This window comes from Podarcis erhardii, assembly GCF_964252035.2.
Source record: "Podarcis erhardii genome assembly, chromosome: 6".
In the NCBI taxonomy this organism is placed as follows: domain Eukaryota; kingdom Metazoa; phylum Chordata; class Lepidosauria; order Squamata; family Lacertidae; genus Podarcis; species Podarcis erhardii.
The window spans coordinates 37,930,531-37,952,554 of NC_138510.1; the positions used below are offsets into that span (position 1 = coordinate 37,930,531).

General features: G+C 42.6%; 1 protein-coding gene across 1 annotated transcript in view; it reads right to left on the minus strand.

Annotated features, from left to right (window-relative positions):
* Nucleotides 1-12,937: 12,937 nt before the first annotated feature.
* RAP1A (RAP1A, member of RAS oncogene family) overlaps nucleotides 12,938-22,024 on the minus strand; it is a 92,604-nt gene continuing 83,517 nt past the window's right edge. Inside the window, exons 7-9 of the mRNA XM_081865067.1 lie at nucleotides 21,028-21,171; nucleotides 15,685-15,800; nucleotides 12,938-13,671 (exon numbers count right to left, since the gene is read on the minus strand). Coding sequence (XP_081721193.1) covers nucleotides 15,714-15,800; nucleotides 21,028-21,171 — 231 coding nt within the window. The 3' untranslated portion in view covers nucleotides 12,938-13,671; nucleotides 15,685-15,713. The remainder of the gene's footprint in view (nucleotides 13,672-15,684; nucleotides 15,801-21,027; nucleotides 21,172-22,024) is intronic.

Genomic DNA, 22,024 nt, shown 5'->3' on the forward strand with positions numbered 1-22,024 from the left:
CTATAGGAACTGCCTGATGGTGAAAATGCTGGGATATGAGGAGACTTCTCCGTTTCGTAAAGCCCATCTGCCATTTCCGAGTTTTGTTTTTTGTTTTGTTTTGTTTTGTTTGGGTGAGGATAATGAGTGTGCTTTCCCCCTCAGCAAGGACAGATGGAGGAATCCTTGAAGCTTTGTGCCCTCAATCAGAAATGTTCTCCATTGCATCCTTGCCTCAGCGCAGCTCATAATAAAGAGCTGGGCAAAAAAACAATCACTATTTTAAGCATTCCCTAAGGGAGAGAAATGTAAATACATGGGGCCTAATTGGGGGGGGGGGAGCCATTCCACAGAATGTCCACTGTGGGTTTTACTATGTTGAAAGTCATGAAAAAGCATATGGGAACTGATATTAAGAAAGATTTCATGTAAAAAGGATCCAGCATTCAACTAATCAGTATGAAAAATTGCATCTTCATTGTCATACTCTAGTAGGACGTTTAAGCCAGGTACCCCGAAATTCGGCCCTCCAGAAGTTTTGGAACTACAATTCCCATCATCTCTGACCACTGGTCCTGTTAGCTAGGGATGATGGGAGTTGTAGTCCCAAAACATCTGGAAGGCCGAGTTTGGGGGGTGCCTGAGCCTTGTACCCAAACATCTTAGGCCTAGGAATGCATCTGCTCTTTCAACTGAGTCACCCTGACCCCACCTCCATCTGCTACTGTATGCAAAAGCAGGTAGCAGCAGAGCCAACACAGGGCCTGCATTTTGTTTGGCTGCTATGCAGTGCTGAGCTCAGCACATATAAATCCTCTCAGGCAACTTCTCCTAATCTACTAGCGTAAATAAAGCACTAAAGCAGGAGTAAGATAGCTTCTGGTTCAGATGCACACAGAGTATTTCCTCCCTTAGGGTGCAGTATTATAACTCCCAGGAGCGCCTTTTCTCTACATCAAAGAAGGACAGCCAATATTCCAGCTTCCAACACTGCCAGTATCTCCATAGCCCTGACTTGGCTTGATGCTGCAGTTCCAAAACGAAGAAGGCTTAATTTAATTAGTTGTTTTCAGGCAACCAGGAAACTGCCCTTTCCAGGGAAGGAGGGACAGCTGGGAAATCTGGAAAGCATGCAATCTGGTAGAGAAATGAGACAAAGAGACGACGACAACAAGAAGTTTAAAAAAGAGTGGGAATTGTTTATTGTTTATGTGCAAAAATACTGTCAACAATTGATTATGTTGGCAGGATTTTAAATAAATGCTTGCAACTAGCAGAAAATGAGATAAAATTAAGGGAAATAATAATTGGAAAAGTATAAGTAAGGAAATGCAGAAGAACTTGGTTAATATAAGGAATCAGGAGAGGGAATGGAGGGAAGTCCAGAGATTTAAAGAATCTCAAAGAGAAAGTTTGTGTAAAGGTACTTGTGTAAATTTAGATCTGGTAGAAATGTGAGTTAATTACTGTTTTTGTTTGTGAAAATGTAACTGTGAAAAAATAATAATTAATTTTTTTTTACAAAAAAAGAGAGAAATGCAAGGAGTTGTCTTATGGATGACACAGGTGAATACAGATCATTCACAAACACCAGGGTTTCTACAAAGATTCTCTGACATTCAGCATCTGCATGAATATTTCAGAGGCATTCTCCCCAGCAGTGTTTAGCAGCTCCCCTTTCTTAAATGGTCCTCCACGCACAGCAGATGAAATATTGCTACAGCTAAAAATCCCAAAGGCTGCATTGCTTCCACCCAGTGCCTTGCAAACTTAACTGGAGATTAAATGTTGGATTTTGCTGTTATGGGATGAGATGAAGGGAAAGCAAAATGCTTGATTTTTTATTTTTATTTTACCCTCCTACTCCATTTTATTATTGTTTATTATTTATTTCATTGTTGATTTACTTCAAATGAGGCATCCCAAATCAATTTACTATGCAATGAAAACATATATAAGGAACAACTGCATATATAAAAAAAAGTTAAAAATAAATATGCATATAAAACAAACAATAGCAGACACACACATATATAAAATAGTTTGAAATCCTGTAAAGATACCAACTGGGGTGTGTCTATTTTCCTGTTTTCATAATCAGATTTCCTATCCTCTCTCCCTTACTTGTGTCCTCATATAAAAGCAACATTTGGGGTCAAATTTAATAATTTGTTATTACTACTGCTATAATTTATCACCCATGCTTCACCTCAAGGTCACAGTCTGTTTATCTTACAGTGTCTTGATTCTAACTTTCCTTCCATGAATGCAACTGACGCTTACATGAATAGAGGAGCAATTTGGGATTCAAGCTAATCCCAAGTGAGTGAACATGGGACATCCGGTCTCAACTCTGATTGTTCTGTGCATTTAATGATAGAAACTGATTTTTTGAAGAAGAAGAAGAAGAAGAAGAAGAAGAAGAAGAAGAAGAAGAAGAAGAAGAGATAAAAACGAAAATTTTAGTGACATCCTTGCGCAGGTACCATAAATTTTCCAGAATACAGTGAGTCACCCTGCTTACATCACAATTTGAACAAGATCCAGGGCTGGAGACTGCGACTGTGGTCTCTCCCCCCATGGCTTATAATCAGATATTCTGCCCTCCAGTGAGATACTTGTGGACCACTCTTCCACATGACAGTTTTAAACCTGAAATATTATTTAGCTCCCAAACCAAACAAGCCTTCAGTTCTGTCTCTTCTAGCAATCCAGTGGGTGATTCTGCCCTACTAGGCTAAACCAAGCCATTAGTCAGGGTTACTATTAGTCTCCATAGATATGTGTCATCATTGTGAAAGCTAAAGGTTCCTGTTGTGTCCAGCTATTCTGGCTTTCACCTATGAATAATGAAATCTGAGCATTGCTCCTCGGAAGCACAGCAGGGGCTAAACAGACAGTGGAAAGGTAGAGTCATTAAAACAGCAGATTCCCATTCCAGCAAGAAAAAAACCCCTGACCCCTCCGGTTCTAGCATAAGAGAAGGCATTCTGGGAGGTAATTTAAAATGATGAATTTTCAGATCTTAATAACCTTTAACACAGACTCCTTAGGGGTTTTCCACTACATAAGCAGAATACTTGGGGACAGTGCTGTGGAGAGTATATTCATTTCTCCCCTTGCTCACACCAGATTCTCCAAACTCTTTCATCTCATTAAACTCTCCAGTCCACACACAACTCAGGAAGCCAGTGGTCTTGAAAATAAAATAAACAGTGGGCAGAGATGCTGTCAATGGGCTTCAGCCAAAGATGTGGGATGGAACACATTGTCCATCCATCAACTCTTCCCATAGGTTAGAAGTATGAAGGGCCTAGCTGAAATAGCTCTCAGCCTCAATGTAAAAGCCTCAGATACCAGACCATAGGCTTAGCCAAAGATGCATTGGGTTTAATCCAAAGAATGCATTAGGCTGCCAGCCTGAAAGACAGAGCTGCTGTTTTCCCAAGACTCATGAGCATGCTTACAATAACTAACACATATAAATAAGACCAGCATTCCTTGTTGATGGTACTTTAAAAGGTATAGAGAACAGGCCTGACACCAATGTGTTTTGGAGGTCTAGGACAGGCAAACTCGGCCCTCCAGATGTTTTGGGACTACAACTCCCATCATCCCTACCTAACAGGACCAGTGGTTAGGGTTAGGGTTATAGTCCCAAAACATCTGGTGGCCCAAGTTTGCCTATGTCTCGTCTAGAACATGAAAATCAGAAGCTTTCTCATTCCAACCTTCCTTTTGGGTAGTAGCTGGTCATCAAAAAAGAGTCACCAAACATACAAGAAGGAACTGTAAGTGAACTTAGAACTGGGGTAGGCAACCTAAGGTCCGTGGGCCGGATGTGGCCCAATCGCCTTCTCAATCTGGCCCGTGGATAGTCTGGGAATCAGCGTGTTTTTACATGAGTAGAAAGTGTCCTTTTATTTAAAACGCATCTCTGAGTTATTTGTGGGGCCTGCCTAGTGTTATTACATGACTAGAATGTGTGCTTTTATTTAAAATGCATCTCTGGGTTACAGTGGTGCCCCGCAAGACGAACGCCTCGCAAGATGGAAAACCCGCTAGACGAAAGGGTTTTCCGTTTTGGAGGCGCTTCGCAAAATGAATTTCCCTATGGGCTTGCTTCGCAAGACGAAAATGTCTTGCGAGTTCCTGCGGGGGTTTCCCCCCCCTTTCTCCCCCCTTTTTCTAAACCGCTAAGCCGCTTATCAGCTGATCCGCTAAGCCGAGAAGCCGCTAAAAGCCGCTAAAAGCCGCTAAGCCGCTAATAGCGCTAATCCGCTAAGCCGTCAATGGGCGTGCTTCGCAAGACGAAAAAACCGCTAAACGAAGAGACTCACGGAACGGATTAATTTCATCTTGAGAGGCACCACTGTATTTGTGGGGCATAGGAATTCATTCATATTTTTTTTCAAAATATAATCTGGCCCACCACATGGTCTGAGGGGCAGTGGACCGGCTCACAGCTGAAAAAGGTTGCTGACCCCTGACTTAGAACATCATGGCAGATGCAGCCCTAAATGTTGGAGCCATCCTGAAGCTTCATGCAGCTTGCCTGTCCAATGCAATAGGAAAGGATTTGGATTCCACATAGCCAGATCTGTCTTCCTGCTGCTTACTATAATGTTCAGATTAATCTCAGGTCTATCCTCTATTTCCAATGTATTCCACCCTTTCCTGAGCCCCCCATCTTTCCATTGTCTTGGATCAAGTCTGTCTCTTATCCATCCCTCCACCAAAGTCTATCCATTCTCGAATGAGGTTTGCTGATGCTGGATGGGAGTCTTTTGACCTTAATTAACAATTATCATTATTGTATTTTTGTTCGCCACCATATGCCAAGAAAGGGTCCATGGCTTAGGGGTAAAGCACATATTTTGCATTTAAAAGGTCCAAGTACCATCTCTGGCATCTCCAGGTTGGGCTGGGAGAGTTCCCCGACTGAAACCCCTGGAGAGTCACTGCTAATCATTGTAGATAATACTGAGCTAGTTGGTCCAATGACCTGGCTCAGAATTACTACGTGCCAAAAAAGGCCTCAAGGGGACCTGCAGCAAAAATATAAAGCAAATTGAAGCAGCAATGGCAAAGTCAAATGGCAAAGAACAATGACTACTGTAAAGATGCACTGAATTCAAAAACAATTAAAGCTCCAACAACCTCAGCATGATTGCCTCAAGAACAAATATGTGTTTGTGTGTGTCCTGTTATGTACTGAAGTTCTCACCCTGGGCCAGCAGGGGGATACTGTAGATAGTTTTCACTCAGGTCCACATATGCAAATAAGGGATTGAAAGTGACGTTCAGTGATTGGATAGTTACAGAAAATGGTTACTGTTGCGTTCTAGTGGAGCTCTATATGAGCAGGCTGGCTGAACCCTTCAGTTCAGTTCTGTTCTGGCCTGTGAATAAACAAGAGTTGTTTGAAGAATTGCTGTATCGTCTGATATGTTCACCCACAACTTAACATGTCCCAAAGCTACAAGAATTAAAAATAGATATCAAATGCCTGGAGCAGGAAGAAAGGCTTGAGGTGGTGCTGAAAAGATGGCAAGGACGGCACAAGGCAGGTCTATTTGGGAAGAATATCCCACACCCTGGAGCCAGGGCAAGGCTTTTAAGGTCCCTGGAATCTGGGGACATCTTATCCACGCAGAGAGGGCTTTTCCGCAGCCCTCTGAAGTAAATGTTTCCAGTCCCCCTCACTTACTGTCTTGGTGTTTCTTATCGGTGGAAGTTGCAAGACGTGATCATTAGTGCTTGAGAAGCCAGATGGGCTAGATCTCATTTTATCATGTTAAAAATAAAAATAAAATAAGAACAATTCCTTTCAGAGAAAGTGGAAACCATTATGCAAACTCTCTTTATCCAGAAAAAATATTTCATTTGCTAAAAAGCAGTTTTATTGTTTTATTTGTGATTTCTTTTTTAAAAAAATAGCCAGCTTGGTTTTGTCTGGAAGCAAAGGCAGGACACAAATCTTTTCATAATATATGACTGTCCACAGCGAGGGGTTTTGGGGGGGGCAAGGTTTGGAAGTAAGTACAGATGATGTAACCCATAAGTGCTGGAACAAATTGGAGGAAGTCTCATCAGACTTGTCTCTTGTAGATCAGCCTCCTCTCTGTCATCAGCTGCTCACTGAGACAGAATACTAACAGCCCGTATAACTTACTTGTCTGAGATAAGTGTGGCTGCACACAGTTATCTTATTCAGTACTACCAATTCAGTCTGCTGCGCCAGCTGTAGAAGCCATGAAAAGAGGTGAGGCCAGCCATTATTGCTGCTTCTGTCGGTAAACTGACCCATTTTCAGCCACCCTTGGGAAGACCAACTCTCAGATCATGTTGGCATGAACCTGAGGCTGGGGCTCTCTAGGGCTTCGTTCTCAAGTTTGCAAAGCGGATGTCTATACTTTTTTTAAAGCTACCACAGCTGCAAGGTCAAACTTCTACAACACACCAAAAGCCATTGATGACACAACACACTTTGCAGCCTTTATTTTTCTCCACGCATGCCTTGCATACAAGCAGAACCTTAAAAAGATAACTTCCTGCAGCTGCTTCAATTTTGCTACCTTCTTTTGGGTGCAATGAATTGTTCTGGCTCAGACACTTTTACCGTTGCCAGGGGCTTATTTCAGACTCCGTCTGAAATCCTGGAGGCCAGAGGGATTCGAGCGAGCGGACGGAAGTTGCTGCGCTGCTGCTCTTTTGAACGGCTTGGAATCCTTCCAAGCTGAAGCCCCACATTGCCTTACATGTAGAGACAGAGATCTGGCTTACGATATCAGCTTTATGTTCATGCAAACAGTCCCTGCCTTCCTTGGAAATGCACATGCAGGAACAGGTGCAAGATGTCAGTCAGGTGAGCAGAGTTATGCCCAGTTGCAGTTCCTGAAAAATTAATTTCCTGCTGACACCTATCGCCTGTAGCTTAAGGCACACCCAAATCCCCAGACTTCCCTCCACCCCCTCTTCTGGTTCTTTAAATAAACCAAATCATCTTACATTTCAGATCCCTTTACCTAATTTTCCAGCTACTAAACAATTAAACTTGTGGTATACAGCACAGATATTTTAACCATTTAGACCACTTTATACATTACACATCTATGCTTTCATACTATTTCCCCCTTTAAAATTATCATTACTGTTGCTTTTTGCAAGCATTTAATCCATGTCTGCTGATGTCCCAATTAATTTACAACTGCTGGCCCCTAAATAAAAATCATTTTCCATTCTTTTTTCTTACTTTGGCATATTTAAATCTCCTCCGAAAGAGGCTTCCCATTAGGATAATTCCCCATTTCAGCCCCCCTTCCTTCCAAATTTCTCTCTGTCTCCACTGTTGTGATTTCACCCCAATTTCTCTATTTTCTGTCTGTACTCATATTTAAAGCTCCTCAAGAAGCTGCTACCAATTAAGGCCATTTCCAGTTTCAGCTCCTCTTGTCTCAACATTGGTGATTTTACCAATGCTTCCTCAAATATTTTCTGTGTATGCTGCCCTTCAGATTCCCCTGCTCTTTCCTTTTGGATTTTCTTCATGACAGTTAGCCATTCCCCCCTTACAAACTTTCCCTCCTGTCTTTGCCCGAGACTCTCTCTGCATCTATTCTTCTTGTTTCCGGTTCTTCTGCTGTGTTGTTATATTGATCCAATCTAGTACTGGTGGTCTCTATTATCTTAGCCATATCTTTTCCTGGTCTGTTCCAGAAAACTGGGGGAAAGGCAGCTACCTGCTGGTTGAAGGTAGTGGGACTGCATATTTGAATATGCCCTGCTAGTTGTCCCCTGTGTTGTGGAGGTCCAGTTGGCCTCAGCTTGAAGTTGGGCATTTAGTGTCACCAATCTCGTGCCGTGGAAGACGCTTCCAGCAAAGATTCCTCGCTTTTGATTTCCTGGTGTTTCTTGAAGACCTTTTTATGCTGAGAGTCCTATGCATCTGTTTCAATTGATTTAGCCAGTCACTTTAATGATTATTTGTATTGTTTTAAATGGTCTTTTATATTTTAGTGTTCTACACCACCCTGATATTTTATGATATGGCAGTATAGAAATACTTTTGAAGATTTATTTATAAACAAACAAATGTTTCAGCTTAGGCCAGGCTTCCTCAACCTCGGCCCTCCAGATGTTTTGAGACTACAATTCCCATCATCCCTGACCACTGGTCCTGCTAGCTAGGGATCATGGGAGTTGTAGGCCAAAAACATCTGGAGGGCCAAGGTTGAGGAAGCCTGATTTAGGCTTTTCCTACTATTCCATGTGCAAGGATCTTTTCATAATGCAAAATTCCAACTCATACACCCATACTGAGCATATTCCACAAACAGCTTTACTGCTTGGCTCTGATGAATGCTTAAACCAGCCCTAAACTGGCTCAACAACAACAACAAAAGGCATACTGCCCAGGTTGGAATTTAGTTAACTTTGTCAATGGAGATATTTAATGTGATAAATCCTACCTGTACATGACTGCTTCCTACTAAGTCTTTACAGTAGTACCTCAGGTTACAAACGCTTCGGGTTACAAACTCCACTAACCCAGAAGTAGTACTTCGGGTTGAGAACTTTGCCCCAGGATGAGAATGGAAATCGTGTGGCGGCAGCAGCAGGAGGCCCCATTAGCGAAAGAGTGCCTCAGGTTAAGAACGGTTTCGGGTTAAGAACGGACCTCTGGAATGAATTAGGTTCGTAATGCGAGGTACCACTGTATTTGCCAATTTACTAGCCAACACAGAGACCCATTTGAAAGTCAGACCCACACTACCTAAGAATGATAGGCTTGCTGGATTCCTGCTCCTGTACGTAGACTCATCTCCTTATTCAAATTAGCTTTTCAGGATTTCAGCCCCAGAGAATACTCAATCACAGCCCAAGTCCTCACTTAAAACCATTTAGCTGTGACTGGAAATTAGCATAATAATGCTTCAACTTGAGCGACTGGGCACTGGTGGGAAGCAGTGGAAAATACCCGCCCTTTCCTGTCCCTGTATTAGGGAGCTTAAATTATGGATCTAGCAGACATTAGCAGGGGGTATGCATATGGGGATTCAAGTTCAGCCATGCATCTGACAGAGTGGGCTCCAGTCCACGAATGTTTCCGCCGTAATAAATCCATTAGTCTTTTAAGGTGCCACAGGACTCTCTGCTGCTTTGGCTGCAAGAGACTAACACAGCTCTCCTTCGGGGTGTGGGGGAAAGTTCAGCCATGGTGATTTAAAAATGAAGCCTTTATAAGGTACCTTTCATGAATTAACAATTATGAGCTAAGAGTCACAGATGCTGGAAAGCACAGTGATAAGACCATTTAAAGTTTCGTTGCTCACCCGTTATTAGACGTGTCATGCAGATGCCGTTCACAACAGCAATGGGTTGCATTTTGCAGGACTTTGCGGTCCTTGCATTCAGTACCTTAGGTTATTGCAGCCTGCGTGGAAGCTTCAACTAGCACACAGTCCATCTCTAAAAACGAGTTATAAACTGTAAAAAATGTTGCCCAATTCCCCAATCCAAATACAATTACAATAACTCAGGTTCAAATCTGAGTTGTGCTTTTTAAAACTGACACTTGTCAGTTGACACCAGCTCTTTGGTATTACCACAATGTTCTCTTCCAGCAATCCTCCCCTGATACAACTCTGTGTATATATGCCTCTCACACGGCATATCCATGATAATGATTCATTTAGCCCATTTAAGGTCAGCCATCACACGATAACGGCAGTGGACCTCATTGCTAACTATTTTCCTTGGGGGTGGGGGAGGAGAGAAAAGAAAGGCATATCTGATAGTTCTTCTCCATTGTCAGAAGTATTATCAAAGTGCCATCTACTGGCATATTAGATATTACATTTCAGCTGCTGAGCACTCATTCTGTTGTGCACTTTGAAATCATTGCAACAAGTCTTGCTGGGAGTGACGAGTCTTGACGTGGCATCACTCTCAGGGGAAATTTTATGCATTTTGCATGCAATCCCCAAGTGCAAAATGCATGTAAAATAAAGCGTACACAAAATTTCTGCTGTGAGTAATGGCATGACGGCAAGACTCATCACTCCCAGAGGACTTGCTACATCAATTTCTATAAGAGCTAGACGACCACCCTTATGCAGCTGAAATTACTTTTCAAAGGTGGCAGGCACCCCTTGGTCCACATTGTATGCAAATCTGTAAGAGTTTGAATCTGGCAATGGCCGGACTCCAGAGCCGGACTCGGCTTCATAATATCAGCTCACCAGATTCCTCCCCCATCCTTAGTGGCAAACAAAAAGCATTATTTCTGTCTCACTTTCAGGTGTCTGTTACCAACCGAGTTAACAGGATTGGTTTTCAAAATGATAAATGATTGCCAATTTGCCTCTGTAACAAATAAACACATTTTTGCAAGAACATGCCTGTCTCCTAAAGTAATCCCCCAAACCTATCTCCCAGGGTGTAAATAGATATTCTGAAGCACTGGTTCCCAAATTGAGCATTGGGGTTATTAGGGGTGGTGGGGTTGCGCTAATAGGCAGATGGGCAAGAGGAGGAGCTGGAGGAGGGGTAAATGACGATCACTGGATCAAGTTCATCAGTTTTGTTGAATTAATTAAACTAAATAGTTTCCATTGGATTCTGAATACATGTGCTATTAATTGTTCCTGTTTTGAATTTTATCTTTCTTAGTGAGTCGTGCAAACTGCTATTCTGAATAATGCTTTATATGGGGTAAGTTAGGGGCATGAACTTATTGAACAAGGAGGCAGTGGCCTGAGAAGGTTTGGGAGCCACTGTATTAAAGCATCACGTTCTGAAGCATATCAAACAGTTGTCTTTCATTGCCCTTGCAGGTGTATACTAAATAATAGTTCCCTATGAAGCTCCCTACATATCTTGGAATCAGTGTAGAGTATTGCCTCTTCATCTCTTTTCTGGGCCTATTTATGTTCTAATGCTGCCATCACACCCACACTGTTTTTCCTTCTGGCGGGAACATGTGTAACATTTAATTTTGTAACTCCTATAGTAGCCCCGCATGCTGATTAGAACTGAAAATATAGAAAAACAAATCTGTTGGCTTGTTCAGAAAAATCTGCAATGCATTCATGTATAGTCAATATTTCTAAAAAAACCACCCTGCATTTTAAGAATACTGAACAATATTGTAGTTTGCTCCAGCCAAGCAGTCTTCACATGCCACCTGGTGGACACAAAGAGTTATGCCATAAAGCACATCACACTTTCTTCCCTGCTGCGAAACACTTTGCAAGGCAAATAATATTAGGAGTTTATGCACACAAAACCAGCCTGTACTGTCGTTTGCCCAATGCAATGCTATTCCACAGCCCTAACATGTCTAAATTGGGCACGGTATGCAACTAATTTGTCCCACCTGTGCATCCCTAAATCTGTACTGCAGATTTGTTCAACCCTTGGAGCAGATTTGAGAAAACTCTGGGGTTTGTACAGGGAGAGGAGAAATTCTATTGCACAAGAAGTTGGTTGGCTACCACCCACAGTCCCAAACTTATTTAGTCTGTGATCAACTGTTAAATTTCCAGTTTAAACAGGAGGTGTTCTACACATATCTAATTCTGTGCAACTGCTTCACTGTTTAACTAATAAATTTTCTGCTTTGCAATACACAACTGCATCAAACTAAGGTTGCCAACCAGTGTGGTGTAATGGTTAGAGTGACAGAATTTGGCCCAGGAGATCAGAGTTCAAATCCCCACTCAGCCATGAAACCCCCTGGGGTGATCCTGAGCCAGCTGGCATATCAGCCTAACCCACCACCCTGAAAATAATGTATGGTATGATGGCACACAAATGTTAAAACAAGTTTAACATCGGGAGTACTGCCTCCCAATTATATGACTGCACCGCTTTCTGTCGGCAGAATAATACTAGTTTTTAACAAGCAGGAAACTGTCCAGGTTGCAAGAGCTGCAACTAAAAAATGCCATATTGGAACCAAAGCACATGAAAATAACAACTGCAATCTCTGTTGAGGTCAGGGAAAGTGGCGACCTCACAACACAGGCAATTATAGCAAAATGGTGTTTTTTTAAGCCCCAATGTATTTTTAATGTGTTGACAGAGCACAGAGCATTTCTTACTGAGGAGAAGGCTGTTGTATTTTCCATCCACTAGATGGCATGTGAAAACTGGCTCCTGGAAGCATCTTAAGCATGGCTCCAACAACCCTACGATCACACCCAGACCTAAAATGTTCATGAAAATAACTCTCTCCACCACCACCACCGCAACCCACTGCATTTATAGCCACCTGCCAAGATTTCATCCTGCCAGAGATTCTTTTTTTAAGGCTCGGTTGGACTAAACATTACAAAACAAATTGGGGGGAGGGAATCGGTTCGTAATTACAATCCATTGTTGTGTTGTATCTATTAAAGATACATTATTTCTCTTCCTCCAGAAATGCCACCTAATGAGGCAGCGAACACTCTTCAATTAGCTAAGCCGGCTTGCCCGAGCGTCAACTCAGATCTTGCTTTGTTATCATTTCTGCTGAATGAGCTCTATGAAGCCTCAAAGTGTACACAGCCCAGCCGATTGAAACCAATGCAATGAAGTTATAACCTGACCACTCTGGCCACAATGCATGCTTTCCCCTACTCAAGCATGTCCGCCAGCCAGTATGGTGTAGTGGTTAGTGTGTCGGACTAGGACCTAGTAGACCAGGGTTCAAATCTCCAATTGACCATGAAGCTCACTAGGTGACTTTGGGTCAGTCAACTGCCTCTCAGCCTAACCTGCCTCACAGGGTTGTTTGCAAGGATAAAATCACGTATGGCTCCTTGAAGAAAAGGTGGGAAAGCAATGTAATGATCAACAAGTAAGTGGGAGTTGTGAAAAGCATTTCAACAGCATTTACTGCTACAGGTTTCATCACCCTTTCAGCAAAAACCTCAGACCTGAAATCCAGAACAGAAACACTCAAACAAAATGAAAATGTACTAAAATTTAATCATTCATAAAAGCTGTAATTTAATCTGTGACAGTAAAACACAAGAAGCAATATTAGAGTTGGTTTAGTATATTATATATTTTAGCTTTCAAAGCCATAGAAATCAGTTATCCCAGTTTTTTTCCTATAAAAGACCCATTTTTTCCAAAGCATTATGCACAATTTTAATTAGAATATAATGGCAGAATGAAAATAATGATATTCCATAACTTTTTAAATATAAAATGAAGTCAATGACTTGGAAAGTTATTTGCTGCCATGAGTTCAAAGGGTAAAATTTGTATAATCGTATCTATCATGATAGATATAAAGTATTACTGGCTGACCATTTTTAGTGCTGGATGGGAGAAGAATTATGGTAAGAGGTCAATATGAAATTATAGTAGCAATATCTAACATCTGAAATGCATCCATGCTCTTTTGTATAATCATACAACTAGAGTCAATTATATTTATTATCACATCTGTTAACTGCTATTGCAAAGGAGAAGTACTATTGTCTTTAATTCCCAAGAGATATACACAAAGCAATTTTATTTTATTTCCTCCCCCCCAAGGGACCTTTGTGCAAACCATTATAAGATCTAAATTCTTCACATAATATATAAAAACAGAAGCCTCTTCGGATATGTTGTTAATTTGTGGTGTAGTTATTTGAAGTCTGGAATGGTGGCACTTTCCAAATTAGGCAACAGTTCTTCATTCCTGTAATCCTGAGCAGAAGAAGAGACAATGAAGAGTCAGCATCCAACTTAGAAACAGCCTCTGCAAACAAGAGAGTACTTAAAAAATAATAATACACCCAGGATTAAAGGTACCTTCTTTAAAAATTCTTAAAAACAAATACGCAGCACATGTTCAGAAAGGAGGACTTATTAAAGACCCAAGGAAGCTGCCTTATACCAAGGTCAGAGCACTCGTCTATCTGGCTCTGTATTGTTTACACCAGGGATGGGGAACCTGTGGCCCTCCAGATGTTGGTAGACTCCCACCAGCCTCATCCCAATGGTCAGGGATGATGGTATCTGTAGCCTGGACACTGAGGTCCAGCTCTGAGGGCTTTCTGGAGGTTCCCTCACTGCATGACGTGAAGTTACAGAGAAACAAGCAGAGGTTCTCCTTGGTAGTGGCACCCTCCCTGTGGAAAGCCCTCCAGTCAGATGTCAAAGAGATAAACCACCACATGACTTTTAGAAGACAACTGAAGGCAGCCCTGTTTCAGGAAGTTTTTGATGTTTGATGTTCTGTGATGTTTTTATATTTTGCTGGAAGCCGCCCAGAGTGGCTGGGGCAACACAATCAGATGGGCAGAATGTAAATAATAAAATTGTTGTTGTTGTTGTTGTTGTTGTTGTTGTTGTTGTTGTTGTTGTTGTTGTTGTTAGTCCAGCAATATCTGGAGGCCCACAAGTTCTCCATCCTTGATCTACACCAGGGGTCAGCAAGGTTTATCTTGTCTGGGCCAGATGGATCCTGCAGATATCCCTCCATGGGCCGGATTTCTCACGTGCATGAGCGCGCATGCGATTTTTGGCGTCTACGTCTGCGCAGATGCGATTTCCGGCACTGCAGAAGCGAGTCCCTGCGTCGCGCTGCACCGGTTTAGCACAGCATGTGAGTGGGCAGCTCAGTTCAGGGGTGGCTTGGGGGCCGGTCAAACGACCTCCGTGGGCCACTTCCAGCCCATGGACCTTAGGTTGCTGACCCCTGGTCTACACTGTTTGACAGCAGTTCCCCAGGGTCTCAGAGATTTAGAATTTAGTTGACTACAACCCTCTGACTCATTTTTAAATTCCTTTCTCTCTTTCTCTAAGAGATGACTGAAAACTGGATTGCTGGGACAGTATGGGAGTTCGCTATGCTGAGATGTGTATGTATGTGAAAAAGGAAGAGAATGTTGCAGCACCTCTTGCATAGCAAACCAGTGTTTATGGTTGTGCTCTCTCTCTTTCTCTTTCTTTCACACAGACACATGCAGTAAGGATCGGAAGCAAGAGAGTTAAAACTAGATGTCAAAAGCAAATGAGTCAGCAGGTGGCACTTCAACCCAAAAAGAAATGGCGTGTGCAGGCCCCAGTATGCATACTGATGACATAGCCGCTGCTCTGCTCCAAGCCCACTTCCGTATTATAGGGAAGGGGGGGGGGGCATGGCTCTCCAAACCACTCAAATGCTGATTCCCCCCGCTCCCCAGGTAAACAATGTGCCTCTTCGCAGGATACATTTTTAAATGCTATAAAAACTCCAGAATCACATATAATTGAACCTCCCATTAAAAGCCAAAGAAAAAATATATTTTAAAATTTTCCATAAAATCTGAACCGATAGAGCCAGCGGTGTAATTTTTGAAAAGGAAGCGCAGGGTAGTGCCTGTGCCTAGCTGATCTTAAAAGTATTTTAAGCATCCTTTATAAAAGGAATGGGGAGCCTGTGACCCTGCAGACTTTGCTGAAATGAAACTCCCATGATCCCCCAACCACTGGCTGCACTGGCTGGGAGCTGGAAACTAACCACACCTGAAGGGCCACAGGTTCTCTGCCTCTGCTATATAGAACGTACCCAAAATGTTAGTATTTGGCAGCTTATCATTTCTTTGCCAAAGGAGTGCAGGTGGCCTTCAGTCCAGCCTGCAACCATTCCAGCATCATGTAGTAGCTGCTGCAGCAAAGAGAGTCAAATCACAAACATGTCCCAGGAAGGTCATTAAGATTTCACCATTTGCTCACCTGGCTCAGAGCTGCTGCATTCTGTGGGTCTAGAGCAGCAGACATGATTTCTTTTTAGGCTTCTTCTTTTCCACTGGTGTTTTTCTATTTATCTGTCTGACGAGATCATAAAAGATCTGTGAGAGAGAGAGGAAGAGAGCAAAATAAGGTGAGAAATCAAGAGATACAGGTGCTGCAGAATAGCAACCTCATGTTACAATCCTGGCCTTAAAAGCTTTCGGCTAAATCAAGTGAGAAGGTGAGAAATAAATGGGGTGGGAGGCAGCGCAAAGAGAGCTGAACTTCTTGATTTTAGCATGAGCGAAGCAGGGCACTTTATCTAAGCTCCTGAAGGTTTTTGCTTCCTCTTGGGGCTCCCCTAATTGTGGTCTAGCCGCTTCCACTTTCCTCCGGCCGCATCACAAAGCAAGAAGAGAAAGGGGGGGGGGGAAACCTCTACACTGTTCCAATTGAAAATCACATCACAACCAGGACAACCTCACACATACCAGAAGTACAGGTACAAAGACAATGATAACCCAACAGAAAAAAATCAATCATTTGAAGAAGCAGCTACCAGTTTAGCAATTATTAGCAACTCTCCATATACAAATGTGCATATACTGTAGCAACAAGATGCCAGCATATTAAATAAAGGAGTTTGCTATTTGTGTTTCTCTATCTTCCCATTTGTCTTGTGGTAGAGTTACCATTTCTGAACTCGTATAATACATATATAGAATACTTGCTAAGAAAAGTTGAAAGAGGCCTGGCTATCAAGCATGCAAGCCATTAAGGTGTAAGAGTTTATTTTGCAAAATGCAAACACCTAATCTCCATCTTATTTAAATGTAGGACTGCCATACAAACAAAGAAGCTGTCTTATAGTCAGTGGTGTAGATATAGCTTGGTGTGTGTGTGTGTGTGTGTGTGTGTGTGTGTGTGTGTGTGTGTAAATGCCATGGACTCATCCACTCTGCCTCTTATGTACTGTAGCATCAAACCTGCAGATGAAAGCTGCATATGTCTTTGTCTTTGGTAAAGTCAACTACGTAGCAATGCAGCTACAGTATTCAGCCTCCTGGAAAAGCTCACTTAACTCACTTCCTCCCCACAACCCTGTGTGATTTCTAACAAGCTTAAAGTCTACAGTACTTTGCTTGTGAACTGCAAAACCTAGAAATTGGATACTGCCTTGATATTATCTATTTTTTAAACACACACACACACACACACAAGCACAGCCAAGCACTTTCTGAAAGCATGATAAAGCCAGCATCTCTTTCACTCTGTACAATAACACTCTATAACAGCATTTAGGTTTCTCACACTCCCGCCCCACCAGGTTTACAGTTACATGGTTTGATGCTGTCAGCCCAAGGCAAAACACATCAGTTTGTACTCTAGTAAGGTCAACCTGGCTTCTTTCTCGATGCTCAACAGAGCTTGGAAGTCGAAGATTGCATTGGAAAGAAGTGAGAAAAGGTTTAGGGAGGGTCCCGGAGGAGAAGCGCACAGGAAGGAGGAATCTACCATATCTCCTGATGAAAGATTATTCAAACCCTCACACCTTATTGCCAGTCATTTCTAATCACTTATAGATCTCCAAAGTGCCTTTGTGTCAATCCAGCATAGCAGCATAAAGCAGGGAACTATGAGAGGACTGGTCTACATTGCCCTTACTTAAGGAAAACAGACGAACTGTGTTAGTCTATCAAGTATATTAACAGGGTGATTTGGCTTTCCTCCTCCACCCTCCCTTTCCCAGGGATCCAGAACACTGAAAGGGTATCTGGGGAAGGATTGCAGCATAGTGTTAAGAGTAGCTACTTTGCAGGCAGAGCAAGCCCAATCTCTGGCACAGCCAGGAAGGACTGGGAGAGAGCCCAAAACCTTGCAGAGGCACTACGAGTCAGTGTGGACCTGGATTTCCCAAACTACAATTCCAATCTTCCCTGACCGCTGGTCCTGCGACTTAGGGATGATGGGAGTTGTAGTCCAAAAACAGCTGGAGATCCAAGTTTGGGGAACCCTGGTGTAGACTGAGTTGCATGAACCAATGATCTGACTTGGTACAAGGGACCTTCCTATGTTCCTATGACCAGCATGGGCAGTGCAGTCCCCGCATGCATGTTTGTCATGAGAATACATATCTTATACCACCTCTAAAGCAATAACTGTCTCTTTGAAGGGCACAATCCATATTTTTGTACACAATGTGATTCTCCCCTTGGTAAGGGAAACAGGGAGGATTACAGTCCACATTGAAAGTGCCTGGGTGGCAGCTGCTGTCATTTAAAATAGAGGTATTTTAAAATGGAGGTATTTTCTCTTGGCAAGTGTTTGGCCAAGGGGATTTGTGGGGAAGAGGCAGCACCATTCCCTCAGAGAACATTTTGGACCCTCCCCCCCACCAGGTCCTCTTTCACTACAAAAGAAAAAAAAATACCCCCTCCCCCCAAATATCAATGCCTCCCTATTAAAACCATGCTAAGTAAGAGCAATTGTGGATAACTTTTCTTCTAACCATCTCAAGACAATAATTAGAGGTGGGCTTAAATCTTCATTTAACTAAATCTCCATATCGAAAGTGTGACAAGGAATGGGTGTATATGTTTCATTCAAATGGAATAGCTGCCACGTTAAATGCAACAAGATAGAGAGGGTAAAATGTTAAATCAGTATAGCACAGGCCTGGTTCAATGGAGTTTTCTCCCAGTTATAGGACTGCTACCGTCTCAGACAGAATAAGGCATGCTAAGCTTTCAGATTTCTGTCTCATTAAAGGCTACTGTAAGGCACAAAGGCCTGCATAGGTAGTGTATTTCTCCTCTCCTTTGATTCCTCTCAGTTTCCAAAGATTGGCAAACCATTTGCTTTCTGTATTGGCTCTTGTTCAACAAAATCAAAACAAGCGTGACAGCAAATTCTTTTGGATGAGAATGGTTTTTGGATTTTTAAAAATGGAAATTACAAGTGGAAGTCATCTGTTGCTTCCAAAACACAAAGTAACGAGGCAACTCTTCATAACTGAGGAATTACGAACTTGGCAAAGTCACAAGAATATCAGAGAATACGCCAGAAACTCAGTTCCCCAAACCAAAACTAAAATCAAAAAGAATAAACTAACAAAACTAACATACAGACCCTCTTCGAAACTTTTGAAATAAAGATGTGTCCAGCCCTGAAAACACAAGTCACCAGCTGAACATGATGATGTAATTTGTGGGTGGCTGTACCAGATACAGCTGCCCGTAAACAAATCAAGGTCCCCATCTTCCTCTCCTGGCAGAGTTTACCAACACAAATAAGATGTTTTGGAAAACCTAACTTTAAATTTCTTGAGTGGTCAGGACTTCCTTCACAAAATCAACACAGCCTAGTTAGCTCAGTTATCTGAAAGAGGTAATGGTGGTTAGAGAAAACCAGGCTCTGTGTGTTTTGGGATAAGCAGGCAGGGAATGATGGGAACTGTAGTTCTGCAACTTCCAGGAATCCAAAGTGGAAGAACATTGGCCTATAGTGGCCTTCCCCAACCTGGGGCTCTGCAGATGTTTTGGACTACAACTCCCATCCTCTCCAACAATAATCCATCAGGGATTACTGCAGTTGTAGGGACCAGGTTAAGGAAGCCTGGCCTATAGTGATGATGTTTTATTGTTATTTCACACATTTCTTTAATGGCGTTCACCCTAGCTGGGGCAGAAGAGGGTCTAGGTCCCGCCCCCCGCCCCACAACTACTATTTCATCAGGTAACAGCTAACTAAGTTGTGTTTCCTTCCTAAAGGGCCTTCGTGAAGCAGCTCTGCTGCCCAGGGCAGTTCTCAGTCATTTGGAAGCAGATGCTACGTACTGTCAAATGAAGCACCCAGTCAGCCATCAACTTCAGCGCTGTTGACTTCTCATATAAACTATATAAAACAGTGTGCATGCACACGAAAGCTCATACCTAGAACTAACTCAGTTGGTCTTTAAGGTGCTACTGGAAGGAATTTTTTTATTTTATATAAAACAAAGTGTCTCTTGTGGCACCTTGAAGACTTGTTCAACAGTTCCTCTGGAAATTGTTTTATGTATGAGAGGTACTTGAATGTATCACAAGAGCTCATGTGATTCGCAGCTTCATCACTGGGGAGGGGGAGAATCACTCCAGTGGATGCTTCTAGGGCTGCATTAAATGATCTCCCACTTGTACTTTGGGGCTAAAAATATCAAGACCAGGAAAGCAGGGCAAAGAAGATATCCCCACTCCACACCAAACACACAACGGCCAGCTTTTTATACCTGTTCACTGCTGTTTCCTCACTGTCACCCTGTTTGGGCAACATGGAGGGGGGAGGCAGGAGGAGAAGAGTGTCTCTCGACCCAACATGAGCCCATACAATCAGAGACCATGTAGTGAATGCGATGGGGACATGACACGACTCAGCTAATCAAGACATGACTGTGGGGCAATGATAATGTGGGCAAACAGTACCAAACCAGAACTTGATGCTTTCTTCATTGGTCATGGGCGCAATCCCTGCCAATCGATTCACTAATTGCCCTTGTTCCAAAGAGACAAGACTTTCAGATCACCTGCTCTAAAAGAGACTTGAAATGGGGAACACTTTTCACTGCTACCAAACATATTAGCGCTAAGTCCCCATTTTTAGCCCTACAAACATTCCTCATTCCAATCAGTGCTGCTCTGGCTTTTTTGCTCTATTACTTGAGTTTCTCGTCTTTTATGCCTTGCTCTTTGCAGAGATTCATCTGCCCTACAGTGCTTACCTAACAGAAACCCCACGGTCTGCCTTTCGTTTAAGCGCATTGAGCTTGCATAAAGCACTTTTCTAAGCGACACGGCTCTAGTTTGAACTCTGGGTCTTGCAAGATTAAAATGCAGTGCGTGGCACACCTATTTGCACAGGTGCTCAGCATGCAAACATGACCACTCACGCACCACATTTAGTTCCACAGTAAAGCACCGTTCGGAATTATTGAGGAAGAGCTCTCGGCTAAGGGATTAGTTTTCTCTAAGGTAACACAATAGCAGAGTGAATCACATATTGACAGATCAGAAAAGCGAACACCGACACCCTGCAGGTTTTGGCTCAGGTTTTGCACTGGGCATCTCGCTCTGCACAAATGCACTTCAGTCACCAAAACAGCACAACGGCGGGGATGCGAAAACAGCATCTTTTATGCGAGCCTTCAGAAAGGATCCACCGAAACGTAGGCTTTCAATTTGCGCAAATGTTCAGTCCAAGAGGGCTATAGGAATATTTACACGAGGGGATGGTGTACATACATATATACACAAACCCAAGCCTATAAAAAGGGGTTGTGTGCTGCCTTGTGAAAGATTAACCAATAGTTACCTCGTTAACATTGATTTTCGACTTTGCAGATGACTCTAGAAAGGCACAGTTACACCACTGTCTTGCTAAGTTCTGTCCCTGTTCTTTGCCAACTACACGTTCATCTTCCAGGTCACATTTATTGCCAACCAGAATCATGGGAACCTGCGCAGAAAGAATAAGAGAGTTATTAATAGATGGCATTCAAAGCTGTGTGCTTAGTCTCAGCAGACCTGCAAAAATACTCGCTGAGCAATGTTAGCAGTCTCTAGAACGAAGGAGGAGTCCCTCTCCCCCCCGTTACATCTGGAGCAATTTTCTACTCTTAGTTTTTCATGCTTTTGCTTAACAGATTGATTAAACATTATCGCTTGCTACTGATAACATGTTTCAAGAAACAAAAATGTGAGAAATTTATGAATACATTAAAAAAGGAGTTTCATCATATTGAAATGGCAGAAATTGAACTTTTCAAAAACTGTCTAACACCAGCAATAGGGAACTTTCCATGGTAGTTCTCCAAAAGCCATGTCCAACTGCCTCACACCTGACATTCTATGAGTCATCGGGGTGGGACAGATACTATTGCTGTGACAAAGAAACAATTGGGAACTTAAAATGAGGTCTCAATTGTTCTTTTGCAAGCTGAGCTCCCTGTCAGCCATGAACAGCTGATCGGCGCCAAGAGGAAGCTCCACTCAAATTGACACACTGAGGTGGGTCATTGTCTCAGTTTGAAGCAGTCTGCTTTCAAACGACTTCCTAAAATGAAGCTTTCTTCCTCTGCAAAGGGTGGAAAAGGTTTGATTTGAGGAAGCAGAACTAGCCCCTCTGAAGGCGCATTCCCAGTTGCAATCAGAGTACCTTTAAAGGGGGGTATAGATCAGTGATTACAGTGATCCCCTTTGAACTTCAACAGAAGTCAATCTCCTAACATCATTATGATAATAGGAGATTGACAGGCGGCTGAACCTACCCACTTGTCAAAGTTGGCCTGTGAAGGGTGGGGAAATTGGGG